Consider the following 22,062-nt stretch of genomic DNA (forward strand, 5'->3'; position numbering starts at 1 on the left):
AGAAATAAAAGATAAATGGTTTAAACCCCAGAGGCACTAAATGAACAACGTAAAAGTAAGTGTGAGTTTAAGAATTTAAGGCGTTAATTACAGAAAAGGCAAAAAAGAATTCTTTTAAGAAATGAGAGAAATCAGGGGCACCAGGGTGGCTCAGTCAGTTAAGCATCTGACTCTTTTTTTTTTTTTTTTTTTTAAGATTTTACTTATTTATTTGACAGACAGAGATCACAAGTAGGCAGAGAGGCTGGCAGAGAGAGAGGGGGAAGCAGGCTCCCCGCTGAGCAGAGAGCCCGATGTGGGGCTTGATCCCGGGACCCTGAGATCATGACCTGAGGTGAAGGCAGAGGCTTTAACCCACTGAGCCACCCAGGTGCCCCAGAACATCTGACTCTTGATCTCAGCTCAGGTCTTGATCTCAGGTTCATGAGTTCAAGCCTTGCACTGGGCTCCACACTGGTCATGGAGCCTACTTAGAAGGAAGGAAGGAGGGAGGGAGGGAGGAAGGAAAATCTTTTTACATTGAGATTTATTTTGGCATACTTTTCGACTGACAGAAAAGCCGCAATGAGAGTCTGGAGAATTCCCATCTACCTTGCACCCAGCTCCCACTCATGCTGGCATCCAGCACCATCTGTCAAAGCCAAGAACTTGGTATATTACCATCAAGTCAACACCAGACTTCATTTGGATTTCACTAGTCTTTTCATTAACATCCTTCTTCTGTTCTGGGATACTGCAGTGGATTTAAAGAGAGAACTATATTTTTTTTAAATCAATGCAAATTTTGAAAAATGATCCAGATACCTATAAAAAAGGAAAAAAGCAAAGGACAAAAATGAGTGACAACCAGTGGAACAGGATAAGAAACAAAGGAGCGGGTGTGAGTGAACACAGACTACCTAATCAATGACCAGCTGGCACAGCAGATCAGTGGGGACAATGGAAGGCTATTTGATAAACGGTGCTGGGAAACTGGTTATCCATTTAGGGCAAAAAGAAAATAAGACCCTGCCTTATTCCATACGCCAAAGTCAATTCCAGGTGGATTAAGGACTTAAATCTGAAAGGCAAGGCTTCACACCTTTCAGAGGAATATCTAGGACAATATGTTTATAACCTCAGGGCAGAAAAAATGGATTAAATAAGATCTTTTAAAAGCAAAAAAACCATAGAGGGGAGAAATGATCGATTTGACTACATTAATGCTAAAAACTTCTATTCATCAAAAGAGACAATAAGGAAAGTGAGAAGACACGCCACACGTCAGAAGGAGATATTTGCCACACGGATAACGAAGATTTAGAATCCAGAAGAGTTTTCCAGTTCCTAAATATCCATAAGAAAAAGAGAGACAACTTGACAGGAAGGAAAGGAAAAAAAAAAAAAAAACAGGCAAAAGACAGAGACATTTCACCGAGGATGAAACACGAGAGACCAAGGTTGTGACAAGATTACAACCTCGTCAGCCATCAGGCAAACAGTTACTGAACCTAAGCAGGGAACCACCTTCATGTCACCAGGTGGGCAAAACAGTTAAGCGGTCTGGCCACAGGGAAGCTGGCGAAAATACGGAGCAATGGGACCACCTGTGCGTCACTGGTGGGCACATGAACTGATGTGACACCCCTTTGGACCCCTGGTTATACATCCTCTGATCCTGTGGTTCTCAGCCAGGGCTGATTTTGTCCCCTGGGGGACATGCGGCACTGTCGGGAGCTAATTCCAGGCTTCTCCTGGAGAGACACGGGAGACTCAATATGAGACCCACAAATCAGTACTTTTTTTTTTTAAAGATTTTATTTATTTGACAGAGAGAGAGATCACAAGTAGTCAGAGAGGCAGGCAGGAGAGAGAGTGGGGGGGGGGGGGGGAAGAAGACTCCCTGCTGAGCAGAGCCCGATACGGGACTCGATCCCAGGACCCTGGGATCATGACCTGAGCCGAAGGCAGAGGCTTAACCCACAGAGCCACCCAGGCGCCCCAAATCAGTACTTTTTAACAAACGCTCCCCAAATAACTGGCACCACCAGAGAAGTTTGGGAAACTTCTAGATGCTCAAGTACACTGGGAGAATGTCCAAGAATACTTTGGAGTGAGAAACTGGGAGAGAATCCAAATGTCCATCAACAGAGGAAAGCATACATTCGTTGTGGTCCTGTTCATACAACAGATTATTACCATATTTCATTGACTTTTAAGATGCCACTGAGTGTAAGGTCATTAATTTACGAGCCACTAAGAAAGGGAGCGGCTGCCAGTGAATCAAGACACTGTGCCTTTTTTATAGTTTAATTTTTAAATTGAGTGTTATTTTCCAATCTCTCTTAGATTGATTTAGACATATTTGACCATATATCACACTGCTCTAAGCCCGTGCCTTTCTGCACAGAGAAGATGCATGGAGAGTTTTTTGTTTAAAGGCCAAGGGAAAGCACGATATTTTTGAAACCTTTCAAACTCCAATTAACTTCAACTCATGTAGGATCAATAATGCACCATGCCTCACAAGTGACGACACACTGAAGAGCCACATCCGTGTTCCCCGGGACTGGCAAGCAGTGACCAGTGCAGCCCGACCCAGACAGACAGACGACAGCGAGGAGGTGTCATAGACTGCAAAGTACAGCCTGATTTTCGAGATGCTAATCCGGGTGGGACGGGGGGTGGAGGCGTCACAGATTTGGCGAAAGAGTATGAGGCAGCATAAAAATGAATGAACTACAATTATTCCCGTAGACTCGAATGAATCTCAGAATCAGGATATCCGATTAAAAAGGCAGACTACGGGGGCGCCTGGGTGGCTCAGTGGGTTAAGCCTCTGCCTTCGGCTCAGGTCATGATCTCAGGGTCCTGGGATCGAGTCCTGCATCGGGCTCTCTGCTCAGCGGAAAATCTGCTTCCTCCTCTATCTCTCTCTCTGCCTGCCTCTCTGCCTACTTGTGATCTCTCTCTGTGAAATAAATAAATAAAATCTTTAAAAAAAAAAAAAGGCAGACTACGTGCAGTGTAATCCCATTTTTATGAAGTTCGAAAACATGCCAAACTAAATGATAGATGTTTGCGGACACGTGTACATGAGGTGCCCCACAAGGGAAAGTCAGGCATGATAAAACAGGTTCCGGACAGCAACCTGTCCAGACAGCAAGCATCATCTCTGGGGCGGGGGAGGGGGGGAGAGGAAGAGAAATGCAATTAGGAGATGCACTTAAAGGGTTTACAGAAACTTGTGATATTCTCTTTCTCAAGTTTGGGTCTAATTTCTGAGGATTTTTATCAGGGCTGGGACGAGGGGGAGGGGCAAGTGAGGCACGAACTTTGGGCACAAAATTTAAGGGAGTGGCCCAAACATTCAGGGATCAAAGTAAAAATTTTCTAATGCAATGGTTTTTAAATGAATGCAAAAGAAACATCCATGAACAAAATATCAAACATGTATAGAAGGACGGGATTCCACCCTGCACTCACACAACCTGGCCTCGCTCGCCACTCCCTCATGCCGGCCCTCATTCAAATAAAACTTTATTAACAAAAACAGGCAGCTGGCTCACAGGCCACAGTTTGCCATTTTTTTTAATTGCCTTTGAATTTTATTATTCTTTAAGTATCAATAGATTACAAACATACATGTAGCTGCACATCTATGTGTGCAAATACACTGTTTTCTATCTGCGATACTTTTCACACTAAGATTTTATGTATTTATTTTAGAGAGAGGGAGAGAGAGGGAGCACAGGTAGGGAGGGGCAGAGGGAAAGAGAGAAAATCTCAAACAGACTCCCCGCTGAGCACAGACCCCCCCAGGCATGAGGCTCGATCCCAACACCCCGAGATCACAACATGAGTCGGAATCAAGAGTCAGACGCTTAACTGACTTGAGCCACCCCAGCTCCCCAGTGATATATTTTTCAAAAAATATTTTGCAGGAAGGGAAAAACCAATGAGAAGAACACCCAAAGCAACACCCAGAGCCCCATTGCCACAGCCATTCATCAGTTACTACCGTAAGATCAAGGGCTGTTTCCCACCACAAACCCCAAGCAGAGGGGGGCGGGGGGGCTTCCCTCGAACCTCTGCCAGCCTGACCTCAGGACCTTCTCAGTCCGCTTCCCCCAGTGGGACAGCACTCTCCAGTTGAGAAGCCTTTTGCCAACTGTTTTTAAATTTAATGATGATCTTACTGCTCTGGGGGAGGCAGATGGGGAAATGGAGTCTTGGAGAGGTTAACTAACCCAGCCAGCATGACACAGTAAGGGATGGCAGAACCTGGCTCCTGCTGGGGGTCTCGACTCCATTCAACACTCATTCCATCATATGCCAACTGACGGGTGGTCTTTCTGAGCTAAGAACTGCCATGCCTAATTTACTATTAAATCGGAAAGTGGGGTGACAATAGTAAGCAAAGGGGGTTCCAGTGAAGCTGTCATGGCTGGGAAAATGGTTTCATCCAAAGAGCCCACTGCCACCGTGTTGCAGGCAGTAGAGACCCGTGTGCCTGAGAGTAGGTGCTGAAAACTGTGTCTGCCGGACCCCCCCCCCCTCCTCCACGGAGAGACCCCATGGGCTGCCTGTCGAGATTCTCTTCCAAGGCAAACAGCTGTCTGGGGAGCCAGGAGGGCATTTTGGGAAGCAGCACTTAACTCTTCATGGTCACCGGGAGGCCATCTGCGAGGTGATCACTCGAACGCACTGGCTGATGAGCAATTTCACAGCTGAGAAGAGCTCACGGCGTTTTCACAAAAAGCACCCCGTTTACTCCCAGACTGATTACGCAGTCACCGGGAGACTGACTCATCAGCATGGCAGCCGCACACTTTGGGGCTGAAGATGTACCCCTTACAGACACTTGTTAGTTTCCTCAGAATGCCATAACAGAGGGCCACTGTCAGGGTGGCTTGAAGCAGGAGAAAGGCCTCGCCCTTTCAGAGGCTGGAAGCCTGGCATCAACGTGTCGGTGGGTCCAGGCTCTCTTGGAGACTCTGTGGACTCGACCCTTGCCCCTTCCAGCATCTGGGGCTGGCCGTCAGTCCTCGGGGCTCCTGGGCTTGCAACTGCATCCCTCTGATCTCTGCCTCCGTGGTCACGTGGCATTCTCCTTGTGCATTTCTGTCTCTACGTCCAAATGTCCCTGTCCTTATAAGGACTCCAGTCCTATTGGATTAGGGGTCCGTGCTACTCCCTCATGACTTCTTCTTAACTTCGTTAATTACATCTGCAGCACCCCAGTCCCAAATAAGGTCACATGCTGCGGTGACTGGGGGTGAGGACCTCGACCCACCTGGGACAGGAACTCATGTCAACCTGTGACCGACACGCCTCTCAGGTAACAGAACTCGCCACTGAAGGGAAATGCAGAAACAGTACCTGATCTTGAGGCTTGAAGTTTCCCCCGGCACTGAGATTAAATCCCAGATACCAAACTATCACCCCAAATGTGGCTTCTGCTTACCCCGCCCTCTCTCCCCTGCTCCATTCACAGACTTGTGCACCTGTAACCCGTCCAATGCGTTCAGCACAGGGGTTCCTTCTTTCTTAAATACACGTACCCCCTGCGTGTCACCATCCCCCCTGCGTGTCATCTGGCTAACCCTCCAAGTCTCTGTGTGACAGGCTAGGTTGGGTATCTCTGCTCCCCTACAGTCATTGCTTCCGGTTTTAATTCTCTATAACATCCAGGCATCCACTCACGACCACCATAACTGGCTCTGTTGTATCTGTCTCCCGTCGCCATCTGGATGCTCCATGAGGATGGAGATCTTGAATGCCTCGCCATCCCCAAAGGCCTGGTACCCACACAGGGGGCAGGCACTCCCAAATAGATCTGGTCGGATGGACAGAGAGAGGGATGAGTCTTGAAGTCATCAACTCAAGAGTGGCATTGTTGGGAAAGCTGTACTTCCCGGATACAGGTTTTCCTGCTCTCTGGAAGTTCATTTTATGCTACTTTGCTTTCACAAAAGACCTGCCTTAGGACCTGTATTCATCACGAGAAAGAAACCCAAGGAGGATTTTCGCTTTTGCAAAATGCTCATTACTTCTTTGCTTCACACCATTCTGGCTCACGAAAGGTTTCACAGGAATGTTCTGCAGGTGACCTTCTAATTCCAAAGCTCCCTCTAAGACTCTAGACCCGACTCTATAGCATAGGAAAGAGGACAAAAGCCCTGGATCTTAAGAGAAACATATGTCACCCCGGCCCTTCCTCCCTCTTGGTGATGCTGTGTCAGCCAGGTAACTTCCCTTGACCATGTTCTTCTCTTTTCCAAAGTAAGAAAATCAGATGCTGCCTCCTCCCAGGGTTGTTATGATGAGGATGTACGCTTCGACACCCGCAGGTGCTAGATGCATACTGAGGCTGGGAAGGGTCTCTAACTGGTCAAAGACATGTCAGCCTTGGGATGACTGAACCCAGTCAGGAATCAGGGCTTTTGGAAAATACTCTCCCTTCTAAGGGCCCTGTGTTTCCCATTCATTCATTACACTTACAGAAATACCTAGAGTAGCAGTTTACAAACTGAGTTTCAAAGAAGGGTCCCAGGATCCCCACTGTCAGGGGACAGGAGGAAGGGATGGGGACAGGACACCAGGCCCCCTTCCGCATACAACCCAGAACAACTCTGCTTCTCTTTTTTTTTTTCATGTGTATTTCACATATTTTCATGCTGATGCTGTTATTTGGAAAAAAAGGACTCTCCCCATTCAAAAGGAGAAACAAATAAGTAAAATGCCCAGCATCAGAGTTTTCACAGCTGCCCCCTAGGAGCAAACGTGTAGCAAGGAGGACGTGTGGCATGGGAGTGACGGGGGAGGTCAGGAGAGGACCCCAGGAGCACCATCCGGAGGATGAGAAGAAGGGCTGACCCCACCACTTTGAAAAGTTCCTGAGATGAGAATTAGCAAAGGCCATGCCAGGGGTGGCAGGTATGGTCCCTAGTTGGTGGCTCCCCCATACCAATGTTGCTTAAACTAGGATAGAATTTTTAAAGCATTTCCTCTATTGCCAATGCGTTAAAAACTGAAACTGCCCACAGAAACCTATGTCCGGTTTCTCTGGGGAAATCTGGATCATCTGGTGACACTTCGTCCCCTTCCCATAGAGCAACAGTTGGCTGGAAGTGAGTGGTGGCCACTGTCTTTAGAAAGGGTGGGTGCTCTGTGTTTTTCCACAGTCCTCACCCCTCCCTACTGCCCCACGCCAAGTACATCCTTTACCCACTATGTGCTCAATCCTCATTTACTGAGGAATGACCAGACCCCTAGCAGGAGGCATTGGGCTTTATTTATTCGTTCAAAGTCTACTTTTCAGTATCCACGATGAGCTACGCCTTGAGGACGCAGAAGCGAACAAGAGGGACAGACATCACCTTTAGGGAGCAGGGAAGCTGACCTCAATCCAATCACACTTTATCTCCTATAGTCTTCAAAACCACCCTGCGGAGGACAATATGGCTATACTCACTTTACATACCAGGAAACTGAGGCTTGAGGATTGTCTTGTGTTTAGTGAAGGAGGCATTTGTGTTTAAGGGTGTCTGAGAATATTTAACAATGGTTATGGGATGGGCACTGACCAATCAGAATACAGATCTGACCAATCAGAACACAGGCCCAGCCAATCAGGAGATAGGCTCAACCAATCAGAACACAAGCCCAGCCAATCAGATTAAACAGCGTTCACAAATGCATAACAGCCGAACATCTGCACTGCTTGTCTGTCTGTATTGCTTCTTACTGGGCAGGGATAATGGTATTTTGTCCATCTGAACAATTTATAGTTTTCAGAGGGTGGTCACAGACTTCCCAACAATCAACATTCCCGTGAGATGGGCAGGGAATCACTGATGCGCCCATTTTCCAGATAAAGAAACAGGGGCTCAGAAATGTTCAGCGATCTAACAAGGGCCACCTTGCCAGGGGTAACAGCTCTGGGAGGAGAACCCCCATCTCCCAACTCTTGGTCCGGAGTTTTTGGCTGTGTCCAAGCAGACTGCAAGTTCTCTGAGGTCGGGGACGGTACCAGACATTTATTTGATGCCTTGACGACACTCAGTGCTACGGTCTGAATGTCTGTGGCCCTCCAAAATTCATATGTTGAAATCCTAACCCCCAATGCGATGGTCTTAGGAAGTGGAGTCTTTGGGAGGTAGACTTAGGTTATGAGGATGGACTCTCATGGATGGAATTGGGTGCATATAAGAGAGGACCCAGATGGCTTCCTGGCCCCCTTCCACCATGTGAGGATACAGTAAGAAAACACTGGCCAGGAGAGGGCCCCCACCAGAACACGACCATGCTGGCACCTCGATCTTGGACTTACCAGCCTTTAGAACTATGAGAAATAAATGTCTTGTTTATCAGCCACCCAGTCTGTGGTACTCTGTTATGGCGGCCCTAATGGACTAAGACACTTAACATATCAGGAATTCAATCAATATTGATGACTCTATTCAGGTATGGTGGCAGGTGGGGTGATGTCCAGCAGAAACCAGTCAGGATCAAAACTGACCAAAACCCAAACACCATACAGTAGTTTCGATGACCACGACACTTAGATAGTGCTTTCTATACTAGGTGCAGCGCTCAACATTCTCTCATTTCAGCTTGGTAACCATTCCACAAGAAAGGCGGAGTATGCCTATTTTAAAGATAGGGAAACTGAAGCTCACAGATGTTAGGTAGTAAATGGCAGAGATAAGATTTAAACCCAAGCTCGTCCGACTCTCAGCTTGGTGTCTGGCCAATAGTGGAATGCTGTTTGTCTTGGGAATGGCACTGAGGCTCTCCCTAGTGCCATGGCTTAACCTTCTCAGGTAGGCTGTGTGCTCTCTAGAGACTCCCAAGGACTGTCAGAGGGATAATAAAAATACTCCTTGTCAGGGATCACAGAGAAACACAGTCCAACGGAGATGCTTGGAGAACTGAAAGTGTTTTCTGTACAATGTGGAGATGTGTCCCCACCAATTTGGGTAATGAATTAATTTGGCCAGAAGGATGTTCTCAAAACCCCTAGGATAGGGACCTCCGTTATTCATTACTACTATAATGGACACTGGTTATCAGCTTCCCTGGCATTCATTCTCCATTCTTAGACAAAACCCACAATTTCTAAGCCCAAAAGTAAAGATCACAGCCCAAGATTAAGCTAATATGTTAACCTCCCACCTGTTTGGCCCCACTGATTGGTTTAGAGGTGAGCACATGGTCATGCTGGTTGAATCAGTGAAACTCAGACCTAAACAATCTCATTCTTCCTGCTCTGGACCAGAGCAGGGAAGGGACTTCTGAGGTCATCTGACCACCACATGTAGCCAAAAAGTGAAACCACCCTGGAGAAGAGCCAAATTTAAAAATACAGAGAGATCAAGACTGGACATGCACTGAGTCCGTTGATCCAGCCATACCTGAAGCCTATACAACCCCTGGGCTTTTCAGTTACATGTGCCAATAAATGACCTTCCTACTAAAACAAACAAACAAACAAACAAAAAGCTCGACTTGTATTGTTTGTCACTTGTAAGTGTCAGGCTCTATGTTAGTACTACTACCACTATACAGGGATAAAGACCTGTCTGTTTCCAATCAACAAAATGGTTTTTGGCAGTTTTGCTTTGAATGGCCATTTCTTTGGTCAGTTAAGGCAGAAGACCATGCATAATATCCCAAAGACTGCATCAAAGTCCAAGGACTTCAGTTCCTGCCTCGATGATGCCAAATTCAGTCAGCTTTGTAGTTCTGGAGGATGACAGAGTCCTTTCTCCTTTGTCCTCTAAAACCTGAGCAGCTGAAGGCCCCCAGCACTGGCTGCCCAGCGAATGCTCAAAAATGTCCATTCAAAAATATTTATGTGGGCCAGCTCCATGCACAGCACAATGGAGACAGTTACAAGCGAGAGCAATGTGGTCACAGCTCTCGTGGAAGTGATACTGGGAGGAACAGGACATTAAAGAAATAGCTGCGGATTGTGATAAATGTTTCAGAAGGAAAGTGCAAGAGGTGAGAGAAGACGTAACTGACATAACTTGGGAAGTTAGGAAATGCTTTCCAAGGTAGTGGTGATTAAGACAAAGGGATAGCAATGACAGGGTGTCCAGTCACCCATGAGTGCAAAACAGAAGAGAATGCAGTTCACTTAAGATCATGGTAGAATCTTAACCTGGGTTTGGGAGCCTGATCACTTTGGTGGACTGGATATGGAAAGATCCACTTGGAGACTACTGAGTAGTCTGGACCAGGGTGTGGTGATAGAGGAGGAGATGGAAAAAAACTGGAAGAACAGAACTCACAATCTATAACCCATGACACAAATCTGGCCCCTTGCCAGATTTTGTAAATAAAGTTTTATTGGAACACATCCACTTTATTGGAAGACGATCTATGGCTGTTTCATGCTTCAGGGCAAAACTGAGTAGTTGTCTTCGAGATCATACGGCCTGCAGATCTGAAAGTATTTACTACCATGGCCTTTACAGAAAGTCTGTCAACCATGATTTAGAAGGTCAGCCAGACAAGACTTGGAAATGGGGCATCGTGGAAAGGTAGGGCCACAAATCACATTGGATAAAATACAGACTTGGTCAGTTGGATAGATGTACAAGAGGGGGCCACCAGAGATGAATTAGTTTTATTGGGGATGGAAACAAATTTGATTAAAACAAGCACACCAGACCCCGACCTTCTGTCTCACGGAAATGTGGTCAGGCCAAATTATGTACAGAGAGCACGTGCAACCTGAAGTCTGAGGGTACCATGGCTTCTAGCCTTGGCTCAACTAGTCTCTTCTAGTCTCTGATGTGTTATGTAACCTGAAGCCATGTGTGGATTTCTCCTCTTGGAATATGCGCTTCTTCATCTACAGAATCGGGATACAGGAGCCCGGGCAAGGAATAGGAATGGCACTTGCACACCGCATAGTTCTATAGCAACATTACTCGCTACTTCTTCTCTTGTTGCTATGAAATCGGTTGAAGTACTCAGCAGGGATGAGGGGGGAGGATGTTACTGGGACAAAGGTACAGTCAGACATACGTCCTGATGACGGGCAATGGGACTGCCCAGGCCAACAATGCGTACCTGACTGAGGACCAGGACTCACTCCAAAAGATACAAAGGACCCCCTGACTGTTAATGCCAACCACTTACCATCCAATTTTTGCTGCCACAATTCCTGGCGGGAGCAATCATAACAAAAGGTCTGAGGTTGTCTACTGCATGCTGAGCCCAAGCAGTTTGCGCTAGGGCAAGAACTGCAAAATTACAGAGAAGAAAGGGCTGATGATAACCCAGAAGTTGTCTCGCCTAGAACATTCATAACCACATGCGTGCAACACATACACACACACACACACACACACACACACACACACACACATTAACTGCCGTCCGTACACAAAAGGTGTCACTTTTTTTTTTTTAAGATTTTATTTATTTATTTGATAGAGATCACAAGTAGGCGGAGTAGCAGGCAGGTGGAGGGGAACAGGCTCACCACTGATCAGAGAGCCCGGTGCAGGGCTCGATCCCAGGACCCTGAGATCATGACCTGAGCTGAAGGCAGAGGCTTTAACCCACTGAGCCACCCAGGCGCCCCAAGGTGTCACCTTTTTTTTTTTTCTTAAAGATTTTATTTATTTGATGCAGAGAGAGAGAGAGATCACGACTAGGCAGAGCAGCAGGCAGAGAGAAAGGGGGAAGCAGGCTCCCCGCTGAGCGGAGAGCCCGATGTGGGGCTCGATCTCAGGACCCTGAGATCATGACCCGAGCTGGAGGCAGAGGCTTAATCCATTGAGCCACCCAGGCACCCCAAGGTGTCACCTTTTAAAAAAAGTCCTGGTTTACTTCCTCTGGAGCATGTTCAGTAGCCGCAAAGCCTATAATTTTGCAATTATCTTGGCAATTATCTTGGCCATTATCTTGGCAATTATCTTGGCCAAGATCCCTTGGCATCTTGAGGGAGAAAACTACTAGTTGGGCATCAGGAGATCCAAGTTCAAACCCCAGTTCTGAAACCCTGGGCAAATTCCTTCTACTTTCTGGCCTCAGTTTCTCCTTCTGTAAAATAAGAGCTTGGACTCAGTGACTTCTGAGTCCCCTATCAGTTCTGATCTCTATGATTTTAGAACAGAATTTAAAAATTGGGAGCCCCAAGACGGAATATAACCCACCAACCTATGGGATTTTTTTAATAGCATCTCAAACGGGGTTAAAAGATTTTTCACTGGGTGCTGACATTTTAAAATTGGGAGATTTCTCCTAACATCATGATCTCAGGGCTCCTGGGTGGCTCAGTGGGTTAAGCATCTGCCTTCGGCTCAGGTCATGTTCTCGGGGTCCTGGGATCAAGCCCTGTGTCAGGCTCCCTGCTCGGCGGGGGGGAGTCTACCTTTCCTTCTCCCTCCCCCCCCACTCCCAGCTGTGGTCTCTCTCTCTCAAATAAATAAATAAAATCTTAAGAAAAAAAAAAAAGTCATGATCTCTGACTTCTTTGGAAAAAATGCAAACACCAGGTCCACAAAGAGGGGAACCACCAAGAAGAACATACCCCAGAGGAAGCAGACGTCATGTGAAAACCGCCGAGCCTGGGTCTAACACAGAGAACCACACACAAACCCAACTCCAGGAACACTCCGTGAAGAAGTTGGTCCCCACTCTTCAAAGACATCAGAGTCACAAGCAACAAAGAAAGGCTGAGGAGCTCTCTTCAAGCCCGACGCAAGCACGTAATACAATATGTGATCCTGGATGGGCTCCCGTGCCGGGAGAATGAAATGTTGTGAAAGATGCTATTGAGACAATTGCTGAAATAGGAGTATGGTTCGATGAAAGTCTTGAGTCAACGGCAAGGTTACTGAACCTGGTACCTCTGTGTGGTTATGTAAGAGTATATATAGACGACCCACAGCCCCAAATGGTTCACAAAAATGAGACGGAACATGAGGTGGGGGGTTACAGAGGAAGCAAACACAAGCAAATGTTAAAAAATGGATGAATCCCAGTAAAGGGAGGTGGGTACAGGAATCCTTTGTGGTGTTCTTGCAACTTTTCTGTAAGTTTGAAATTATTTCAAAATGGAACTTAAAAAAAAAAAAAGGTTGTTGTATAACCGAGTGATTCTCAAATGTTAGTGCGCAGAATCCCCTGGAGGTTTGGTGAAAATTCAGACTGTTACACCCTCCCCAGAGTTTCTGATTCAGTAGGTCTGCGAGGGGGTAAGCAAGAGTTTGCATTTCTAACAAGCTCTCCGGTGATACAGACGCTGTTGGCCCGGGACACACTTTGAGAAGCTTAAACAGTGGAAGTGACTCTCAAAAGAACAAGACACAGAAGGAGTTGTTAAAAAGCAGGACTGAGGGGCGCCTGGGTGGCTCCATTGGATAAGCATCTGCCCTTGGCTCAGGTCAGGATCCTGGGGTCCCGGGATCATGCCCCGCATCAGGCTCCTTGCTCAGTGGAGAGCCTGCTTCTCCCTCTCCCTCTGCTGCTCCCCTTGCTTGTTCTCTCTCTCTCTCTCTAATAAATAAAATCTTAAAAAAATAAAATAAAAACAGGATTGACAGAGGGATGGTACAAAGGACTAGTGCCCACCATGAACCTTTTTGGATTTTGTTTCTAGGTATATACAATTTAATGCCTAGAAGTGCCTTGACCAGCACCTGCCTGCTAAGGAGCCGGTATGTGCTAAGGACCTGCCTGCTGGTATCAGAGTTCCTGAAATGCAGCAAAGATTCCAGGCTACAAGAATGCTTCCTGCATCTGCCAGGAGCAGGGGGCAGGGGGCAGGGGGCAGGGGAAGAGAAGGAGAAACAGCATTTTTACCTGTTTATTATGGGGGAAGAAACATTCTTTGGAGGACACTCTGATGCAGCCTATAGGTTCCCCCTTGAAACTGCCGCCACTGAGTCAGGTCAGACACAGACTTCTCAAAATCCCAAAATTCTGAGACGAGAACAGGGTTCAAGCAGCCAACTTCTGTCAAGACATGCACTCCTCCTCGTCCTCTTCCTGGGGGTAATGAACCTTGGCCTCGAGCCTCATTAAACCCCATTATATAATCACCCCCATCCCGATGGCTGGTTTCTTGGGACTATACAGTTCAGCTTCATTAGTCTTTACTGTTACCTGCTGTCTCCCTCAACAAATCAGCCTTCTGACTCAGCCTCGAGGCACACGGGGCCGGGCCCTCAATGGAGGGTCAACTCTTTGTTGCCTTGGGTCCAAGAAAAAGCACTGGGAAATGCTCAGCGAGGAGATAAGGAGAGCGCACGGTGACACAGGGCAAGGAGAGGGCATGCCATCTTTCAAGGCGCCCCGTGAAGGACAATATTTTCTAAGACTGGGGCCCTGTATAAAACTCCGGCTGGGGCCATTAGGACCAAGAAGGGGCCGTCTGGGAATCATCAGTCACCTGGTCCCTTTGCTAGCTACAGCCCTGAAGTCCTAGACCCCCAGAGACAGCTAAAAAAAAAAAAAAAAGAAAAAAAAAAAAAAAACCACCCAGAACCCTGCAGGTGGTAAAAAGTAGCCTGTCATTCCTCATCTTCTACCAAAGATGTCCAGGAAAAATGAATTGCAGAAGCTGTGTGCAACTTACTCTTCTGTCCGTTCTCTGCAGCTGCCTAGCCGCCCCCACCCCCCACCCCACCCCAGCACAGCTACCACCTGGGACAATGGATCCCCTGCATATCAACAACCAGAGTCTGGCAAGGTGACAATTTGCCAGCCCGTGTGGGGGCTGCTTTCTGACTGAGCACAGCATGCGGATAAACAGGAGGCATCCTTGGAGCAAGGCTGACCCCCACAACACAATCCCCCAATGAGGCCAGGGTGTGAGAAGGGAAACTGGGACAAGTTAAGGCCCTTACTTGAGCAGAGAGGTCTCAGCCAAGACAGTATGGCAGCTGCGTCCCTCAGCATTACAGAACGGGGGATTCAGGACGAGCGCAAACTCTGCTTCCTACCTGCCCTTGTGATCTCGGGCCAGCTACCCAAACCCTCCCAGCCTCAGTTTCCTCATTGGCAAAATGGGGATAAGAAGAGAAACTACCTGATGGAGAACCAGGAAGCTTATATAATACAAGTAAATTGCTTTGTCTGAATGAACAGCGCCTGCAACCTTGTCAACGCACAATAAATGCCAATTGCCATTATTATCGTCATTTGCAATCATTGTTACAAGCGATCCTACCATAGGACAAGCAGAAGAGTTGCCAAACCTACTCTTTATTGAGACTTAGTACTCTAAGCACCAGCCCCTGCGCTGGGAAACTTACACCCATTCCTCATTTTGCCTTCACTACACGCTCGCCAGGTTGAAACAGACACAGGGGGTTCAGTGAGTGCCCAACGATATGTCAGCAACCGCTCAGTTGCTATATTCCCCAAATCACCTCCACCACCCACTAATGAATGATGAGGAGTCATCACTCCTTCCCATCTAGACAGTATGTTTTTTATTCCGAAGAAGACTCTTTACTGGGAAATACAGTGGCCGCCTGATACCCTACATGGAGCCACCAGCACACAGCTGGTTGGACCCAAATTGGTCCATGGGTAGAGGGCATCCTATCAGACACCATCTGGGCCACGTGGCATGCCCCAGCGAAACAGAGAATAAATGCAGCGAGCATGGGGAGCTCAGTCCATTGTTCTCTACTTCTTTGGGAGGTAGGTTCCCTCCTGAGTCACCACCTTCCATGCAGAGCAGAAGGGTTTAACAAATTGTGTTTTGTCCGTGGTTAGCCTTCGAGAAGGTTCCTCTGTAAGCTGGGCCTCCTGACTCTCCTCTCCTTTGCCCTGCTCATCACTCCCAGACCAGGGACATAGAGAAAGCCCAAGGAGGTGAAGTCCTTCTCGTGGCCCTTCGGAGGAGGCTGGGCACCTTGAGTGTCTGAGCCTTGACCACTCTACAGCCAGATCTGTCTAATGCTGTCCCCAGGCATCCCCAGCAGGCATCCCCAGTGGGGGTAACGAGATGGCAGATCACCACTCTTCACATCAGCCACGGCCAGAACTGACGGTGACAAAGGGGTTGACAGCCTCTGCCTCGCAGGGACACGCATCAGGGGCTCCCTCCGCTGGGTTAGAGAGAGGAAGGCTGGCACTGGGACCCAAAGGCAGAAAGGTCTCTTCTGAAGCTCAGAATAGGGGGAGAACAGGACTATTACAAGCAAGAGGGGACCAGAGACTGACCCCTGTATCCTCCCAACCATCCCAGCCCAGAGTCCTCAAACCCACACTCTAAGTGGTCAAAAGATTTGCCCAGGTAAAGGTCACTGGCTTAGCCTTAGAATCACCGAGTTCCTAAGCTCCAGACCGGACCCTTGTGGAGTCTTTTATTATGCAGTTGGGGAAACTGAGACCCAGAGAAAGGAATTTGCTTCACCAAAGAACAGGGATGCAGGCTAGAGTTGAATTGGGATTCAAAATGTACCATGTGGGCAAGATCATTCCCCCTTTTGAATCTCCGTTTCCTTATCTATGGAATGGGAATTAGAAAGCCTGCCTCTACGTTTGTGGCAAGCTTTAACTGTGACGAGGCAGGGACAGAGGTTACACAAGCAATTGGTGGCATCACGGAGACTCTAACAGAAAGCTTCTCATTTCCTAACCTGGAACCTATTCTCAGGGCTGCCCCCTGTTTCTGTCATTTGTTAGGATCAATGAAAATGGGACTGGTCCATGGGATTCCAGCTAACATTTGGGGACACCCTTGTTCTCCTACTGAGACCCAAATGTTGACTTTCCTTCCTTATGGTAGACCAGAGGGCGACCTCTCTGCCTCCGAGGACCAGGACAGTCCAAAGAGGCAATGGTGCTTCTCTGGCCTCTTAGTGTTAAGGACTGATTTCATTAAGGACTTTGCTCCTGGCCACAAGCAAGAGAAGAAGCCTCTCCTGTCCCATGGAGACCAGGGCAGGCAGGAAAAGTTGGGAGCCATGGTGAATCCTCATAAAACTTTCTGGCAGGAGAGGAAGGGTCAAAATGTGCACATTGGTGGTTTTTTAAGCAAGCTGAAGATGTTTTTATCCTGGACAGAGCTAAAGGGCAGAGCTGTGGGCCAGCCCCCAGGGATGATGATACCCAGAGACAGATGGCTGCTGGAGGCAGCCACCCGGGCTCCTGCCAAGGTAAATTCCAAGTACTCTTAGGGCCATGGGGAATCATGGCGGGGTGGGGGGCAGTTAACTGAAAGGCATTCACCCACAGCCCTCAAATTAATCAGAAAGTCAGAGGATGCAAATACTGCTGGGGAAAAGGAGCTGATTAACATCGCCACGACAGCCACCGTGTATAAAGCAGCTACTATGCACCAGGCCTTGTGCAGGTGACTTGACACACAGGAGCCGATCTAATCCTCATAACCACCTATGGAGGGTGTCTACTGTGAGCCCATTTTACAGATGAACAAACTGAGGCTCAGAAGGGCTCTGTACTTGCTCGGGGTCAGGCACACTGCTCCAAAGGACACAGAACTGGGACTGGCCCCCAGCATCACCCTCCCGGGCCGTGACATCCTGTCTCGCCCGCTGTTATGACACATTTGCTACATCCTCACCCCGCTGGTCCTTATCTAGGCTCCCAGGACACCCTCACACTGCCACACAGGCCCACCCCCACTGAGGAATTCTGGTCTCTCTGACAGTGATTTCTCTCGACAAAGTAATTAATTAATTAATTAATGGAATTAATAAAAATTAATAAGTTGGCCTTCCGGTGCTGCTATGCATCAGGAATGCTATTTTCGTTTGCTTAATACAGGGCCTGTGCCCCCTGGGCAGTGAGACCAGCCAGGCTCTGGAATTTCTCCTAACTGATGTCCACACGGGTCTCTTCTGGTTCTGGGCCCTCAGCAGACTCCTACAGGGACACACACTGCCCACGTGTGGACCGACTTCACCATTCCACCCAGGCCAACCATCCGGGGGGCTATGACAGCTCTGAGCCCAACGGTCTGGACACTGGACACCGGATTGGAGGTTTTGTGTGCATTTTCCCAGAGAGAGAAATAACAGATTTCATGAAATTCTCCAAGGGTCCACAGCCTCCCGAAAAAAGTTCAAAAAGCCCCATGTAAATAACAGAATAGAATCCTACCTCCAGAGAAAGGCACCCCGATGAAAGTCGAGGGATCTTGGCTCAAATCATGTGGATGGCGAAGCGTACCCATTTCCGGAGTCAGGGGGAACCACCTTCAAACCCTGGCTCAAGGACTCAACAGCTGCGTGAGTTTGCCAAATTCTTTGATGTCCCTGAGCCTCTGTTTGCTCATCTATACAATGGGACTCACTCATCCGCACAATGGCTTGTCGTAAAAACCAAACGAGGTTGTGTGTGTGGGTGAAAGGCATGACCAGGCGTTCAGTAAACATTGTTTATCATTAATCAGAACAGCGGCATCATCACCCCGGGGGCTGTGTTGGGGCCCTGAGTTATTTCCGTCCCGTTCCAGCAGCACGCCCCTCCTCATGAATTCCCAGTCCGTAAGAGCCGGTGTCTGAGCTGCAGGACTGGTTGGGCTTTCTTCAGGGGCTCCCCTCTGACCACATCTGTGCCTGTTCAGCAAAATGGGCCTCTGGGCAGAGAAGATGAAAAGCCTTCTGAAACCTCAGCCCTTGATCACCAGAAAGTTCCATTTCCGCTCCAAGTAATAACCACTTTGTCTCCAGCAGAAATTCGTGGGAGCAGAATGTAAAACACCCCAGGCCACGCTCAACCCAGTTTGAACCCACATACATCTTTGAAATGAAAGGTGATCCGTGCTGACCTGAGTTGAGGGGGGTGGGAATTACAAAATTTAATCATAGATGCTGATCCACAGCGGCCCAAGAAAAATCCTAGGACCGGGCAGCTGAGAAGCAGAGAGAAAAAGCTGATGTTGCCTTTCATGCCCTGTCTGCCTGCTTCCCTCTGTCATCCCTACACACCTGCAGGCAAAAAAGAGTAGGGATGCGGGACCAATGACAACAGCCTGCCAACCTCCCTGGGCTAATGACGCCCCTTCCCTTCAAAACCATCCCAAGGGGCGGGAGTGGCTCAGATGGGAGGCGAGTGAGCCTTGTTCAAAGCATTTCATGAGCATTTCTCGAGAGAGAACAGGGAGCGTGCACCTGGCTGATGAGAAGGTGCAGCGGCCCCGGCGGCCCCGGCGGGTGACTTACTTGCAGAGAAGTTGGCCTCGGTGTGGACAGGAGGGGTGGAGGGCAGGAAAGGTGCATGTCCCACAAAGAAGGAGCGGAGGGAGCGCTCCGACAGGAGGGGGGAGCGTTGCTGAGAAGGAATATTCTCGCAGCTGCCCACGCTGCTGTGAATCTTGAGGTTCAAAGGTTTGCTTTTCTTCTTGGCTCTGAAAGAGACAGAAGAAGAAGAGAAGGGAGTGTGACTCCGCTCTGGTGTCCCCTCCTCCAGCAAGGCTTCCCTGATACTCCCTTCCCTCCCCGCCTGAATTGGGTGTTCCTCTTCAATTTGTCTACAACATTCTGAGTGTATCCCTGGGGCTGTACTTCCCTATTTTCCCAAATTTGTTCTTTTAGTTTTTGTCCCCCAAGTGAACTATGGGTCTTTGAGGGCAATGATTCAGTACTGTTCATTTCCCTGTCCTGGGCAATTAGCACAGAACTTGGCACACAGTAGGTGCTCATTAAAAGCTTATTAAACGACCAGTCTGGGTCATGACTGGCACGTAATCCTGCTGCACTCTAACTCCTTGAGGGCAGGAACCCCGTGGTTTTTGTTGTTGACTCTCTCAGCCCCTGGCTTGGCACCAGCTGAATGGAATGAACCATTGGAGCTGCTCTGGAAACACTTTTCCCCCTCCCCCTGCTTGGGTGATCAGTTTAAGAGAGTGTGATTTAGAAGAGGATCCCAAATTAACTACTCTGCACCCCCCCTCCCGCCTCCCCCCACCGCCCCATTCGCGTCTGGCCCGGAGTTGGGCGCCACCTTGCGGCCAGAGCGAACCCTCCTTGCAAACTTTGTCCCTTCTAGATGGAGAGCCCAGGAAGGTGCCTTAATTAAAGACTGGAGGCCTCCCACACACGCAGCCTAAAAGTCACCCTCCTCAGGAGGCCTGCTGCTCATCAGCTTTAAGGAATCCAAGCGCACCTGCAGAGTCTCTCCCTCCCAGGGCTTCGGCTGGCAGCCCTGCTTATTATATCCCTAGGGGTCTGCAGCAAGGCCCAGGAAGGCACTTCCCATTAGAGCCGCGTGCGTTAGCTGGCTCTCCCTGCCCATGGCTGCAGAGGAGAGGGAAACAAGGGAGTGGCATTTCATTCCACAAGTCTCCCGTGGTGGAGATTCAAAGAGGCATCTACACCGAGGCAGGATAATTTTGGAGTTAGACTCGCCAACTTTGGGGACGGGGCGGGGAGGGGGGCGGCGCTCAGGTCCTGATTGGGACCTCAGCAAAGTGATCTCTTCTCGTTGTGCCTCAGTTTCCTCACCCGGAAGATGGGGAAAATAACAGCACCCATGTAAGAAGGATGCCGTGGCAGATCTATGAGATCACGTGCTTGGCACAGGGCCGGGGGACTGAACGAGGGTTCGGGTGACCCGTTATTAACATCACTATGAGCAGGTTAAACTCGGTGTCTGTATAGCATGGAATTAACCTGGAAGAAGCCAGGAGCCATGTTTTTCACCTGAAACCTTCAGCAGCTCTCAACCCACCACTATCCTTGGCAGACAAATAGGATATAGTCATACCCTCTGGCAAGAGATACCATCATTATTTCCAAAACACTGACGGCAGCCTTGAGGCACTGGGCCATCAAAGGACAAGGCCAGATCCCTTGTATAAGGAGAACCAAGTCCAACTCAGCACAAGTTTAACAGTAGCTCAGTGACGGTGGACCGTCAATTTGCTTTACGAACTCAAGACCACAGATGAAGCAGAGAAGGGGTATATATAAATAAATGTGAGTTGGACAGATGCATGGGTAAAAAGCTTGATGGACAGATGGATGGATGGAAGGATGGATAGATGGATGAGTGGATGGATGGAAAGAAGGAAGGAGGGAAGAAGGGTAGGGAAGAAGGAAGGTAGGTAAGGTAGAAGGGAGGAAGGATGGATGAATGGATGAGAAAATAGACAAAGGATGGATAAACGGATGAATGGATAAAGAAAAGGGATCCGAGGATGGATAGAAAGATGGATGAAAAGGATGAAGGATAGAAGTTGGGTGGATGGATGGAGAGGTAAAGAAGGAAAAGAGGATGGGAGGATAGAAAGAGCAGAGGAAAAGAGAGTGGGAGAAAGAAATTCGGGGGTGAATGGCTATTTGATCAGAGTAGGTGACAGGACATCATACATCACTTCCTGCCCACCGAGGAAGCCTTCATGGGCAGAAGGCGGGATTCACCTTTGCCATCTGCCCTCATTACCCGGCATGCTCAGAGGAGAAAACAGACACAAATGACTGTGACTGTGTAAGATTCAGTGCCTATTTTGTAGTATATCCTGCAGGTGTAATTAAAAAGAACATCTTTCCATGATCGCAGGATATTAGAAATCTATTACATAAATGTCTTCCCTGGAATCGGGGCCAATTCTGGGGAAAGCAGCCAACTAAGGGGGCACAAAGCATCGGCAAAGGCAGCTCCATCCTTTGGAGGCCGTATGAGCCCCGGATGGACCATGCTGCTGTCCGCACAGGCGGGCAAGTCAGAGGTCCCTGACTCGGCTCTGGGGCTGTGCTGAGGGCAGCACCAGAGCTGGGCTCAGCCAAGGCTGCACGTCCATGGCAGGAAGACACCCGGCTTAGGGGCCATTCATCTGTGCTTAGGGAAAATGCACGCTGTTTCACCAAGTACAGCAAAGGATTATTCATTCTAGGGTTGGAATCTAGCAAAGTTCTTCTGACCTTTCTGAAGCCTAATTTGCAGACACTACATCTGAACTAAAAGGGTCCTGAGAACCCTTACTTCTACAATTGGTTCATTACTCTCCATCTCCAGCCTTCCAGCTCTGGTCCAAGCCACTTTCCACCCTCATTTCAGCTGTCACCACCATCACTGTGCCTGAATCAGACCCCCAATCCCACTTTTTTCCTTTTTTTTTTTTTTTTTTTTCTT

General features: G+C 48.5%; 1 protein-coding gene across 1 annotated transcript in view; it reads right to left on the reverse strand.

Annotated features, from left to right (window-relative positions):
- Positions 1–22,062, reverse strand: part of LOC111156475 (kinase suppressor of ras 2) — a 390,957-nt gene that overhangs the window by 137,697 nt on the left and 231,198 nt on the right. Inside the window, exon 5 of the mRNA XM_022517399.1 lies at positions 19,152–19,336. Within this exon, the coding sequence (XP_022373107.1) occupies positions 19,152–19,336 (185 nt within the window). The remainder of the gene's footprint in view (positions 1–19,151; positions 19,337–22,062) is intronic.

The sequence above is a fragment of the Enhydra lutris genome, unplaced genomic scaffold, assembly GCF_002288905.1.
Source record: "Enhydra lutris kenyoni isolate GAN:26980312 unplaced genomic scaffold, ASM228890v2 scaffoldscaffold46, whole genome shotgun sequence".
In the NCBI taxonomy this organism is placed as follows: domain Eukaryota; kingdom Metazoa; phylum Chordata; class Mammalia; order Carnivora; family Mustelidae; genus Enhydra; species Enhydra lutris.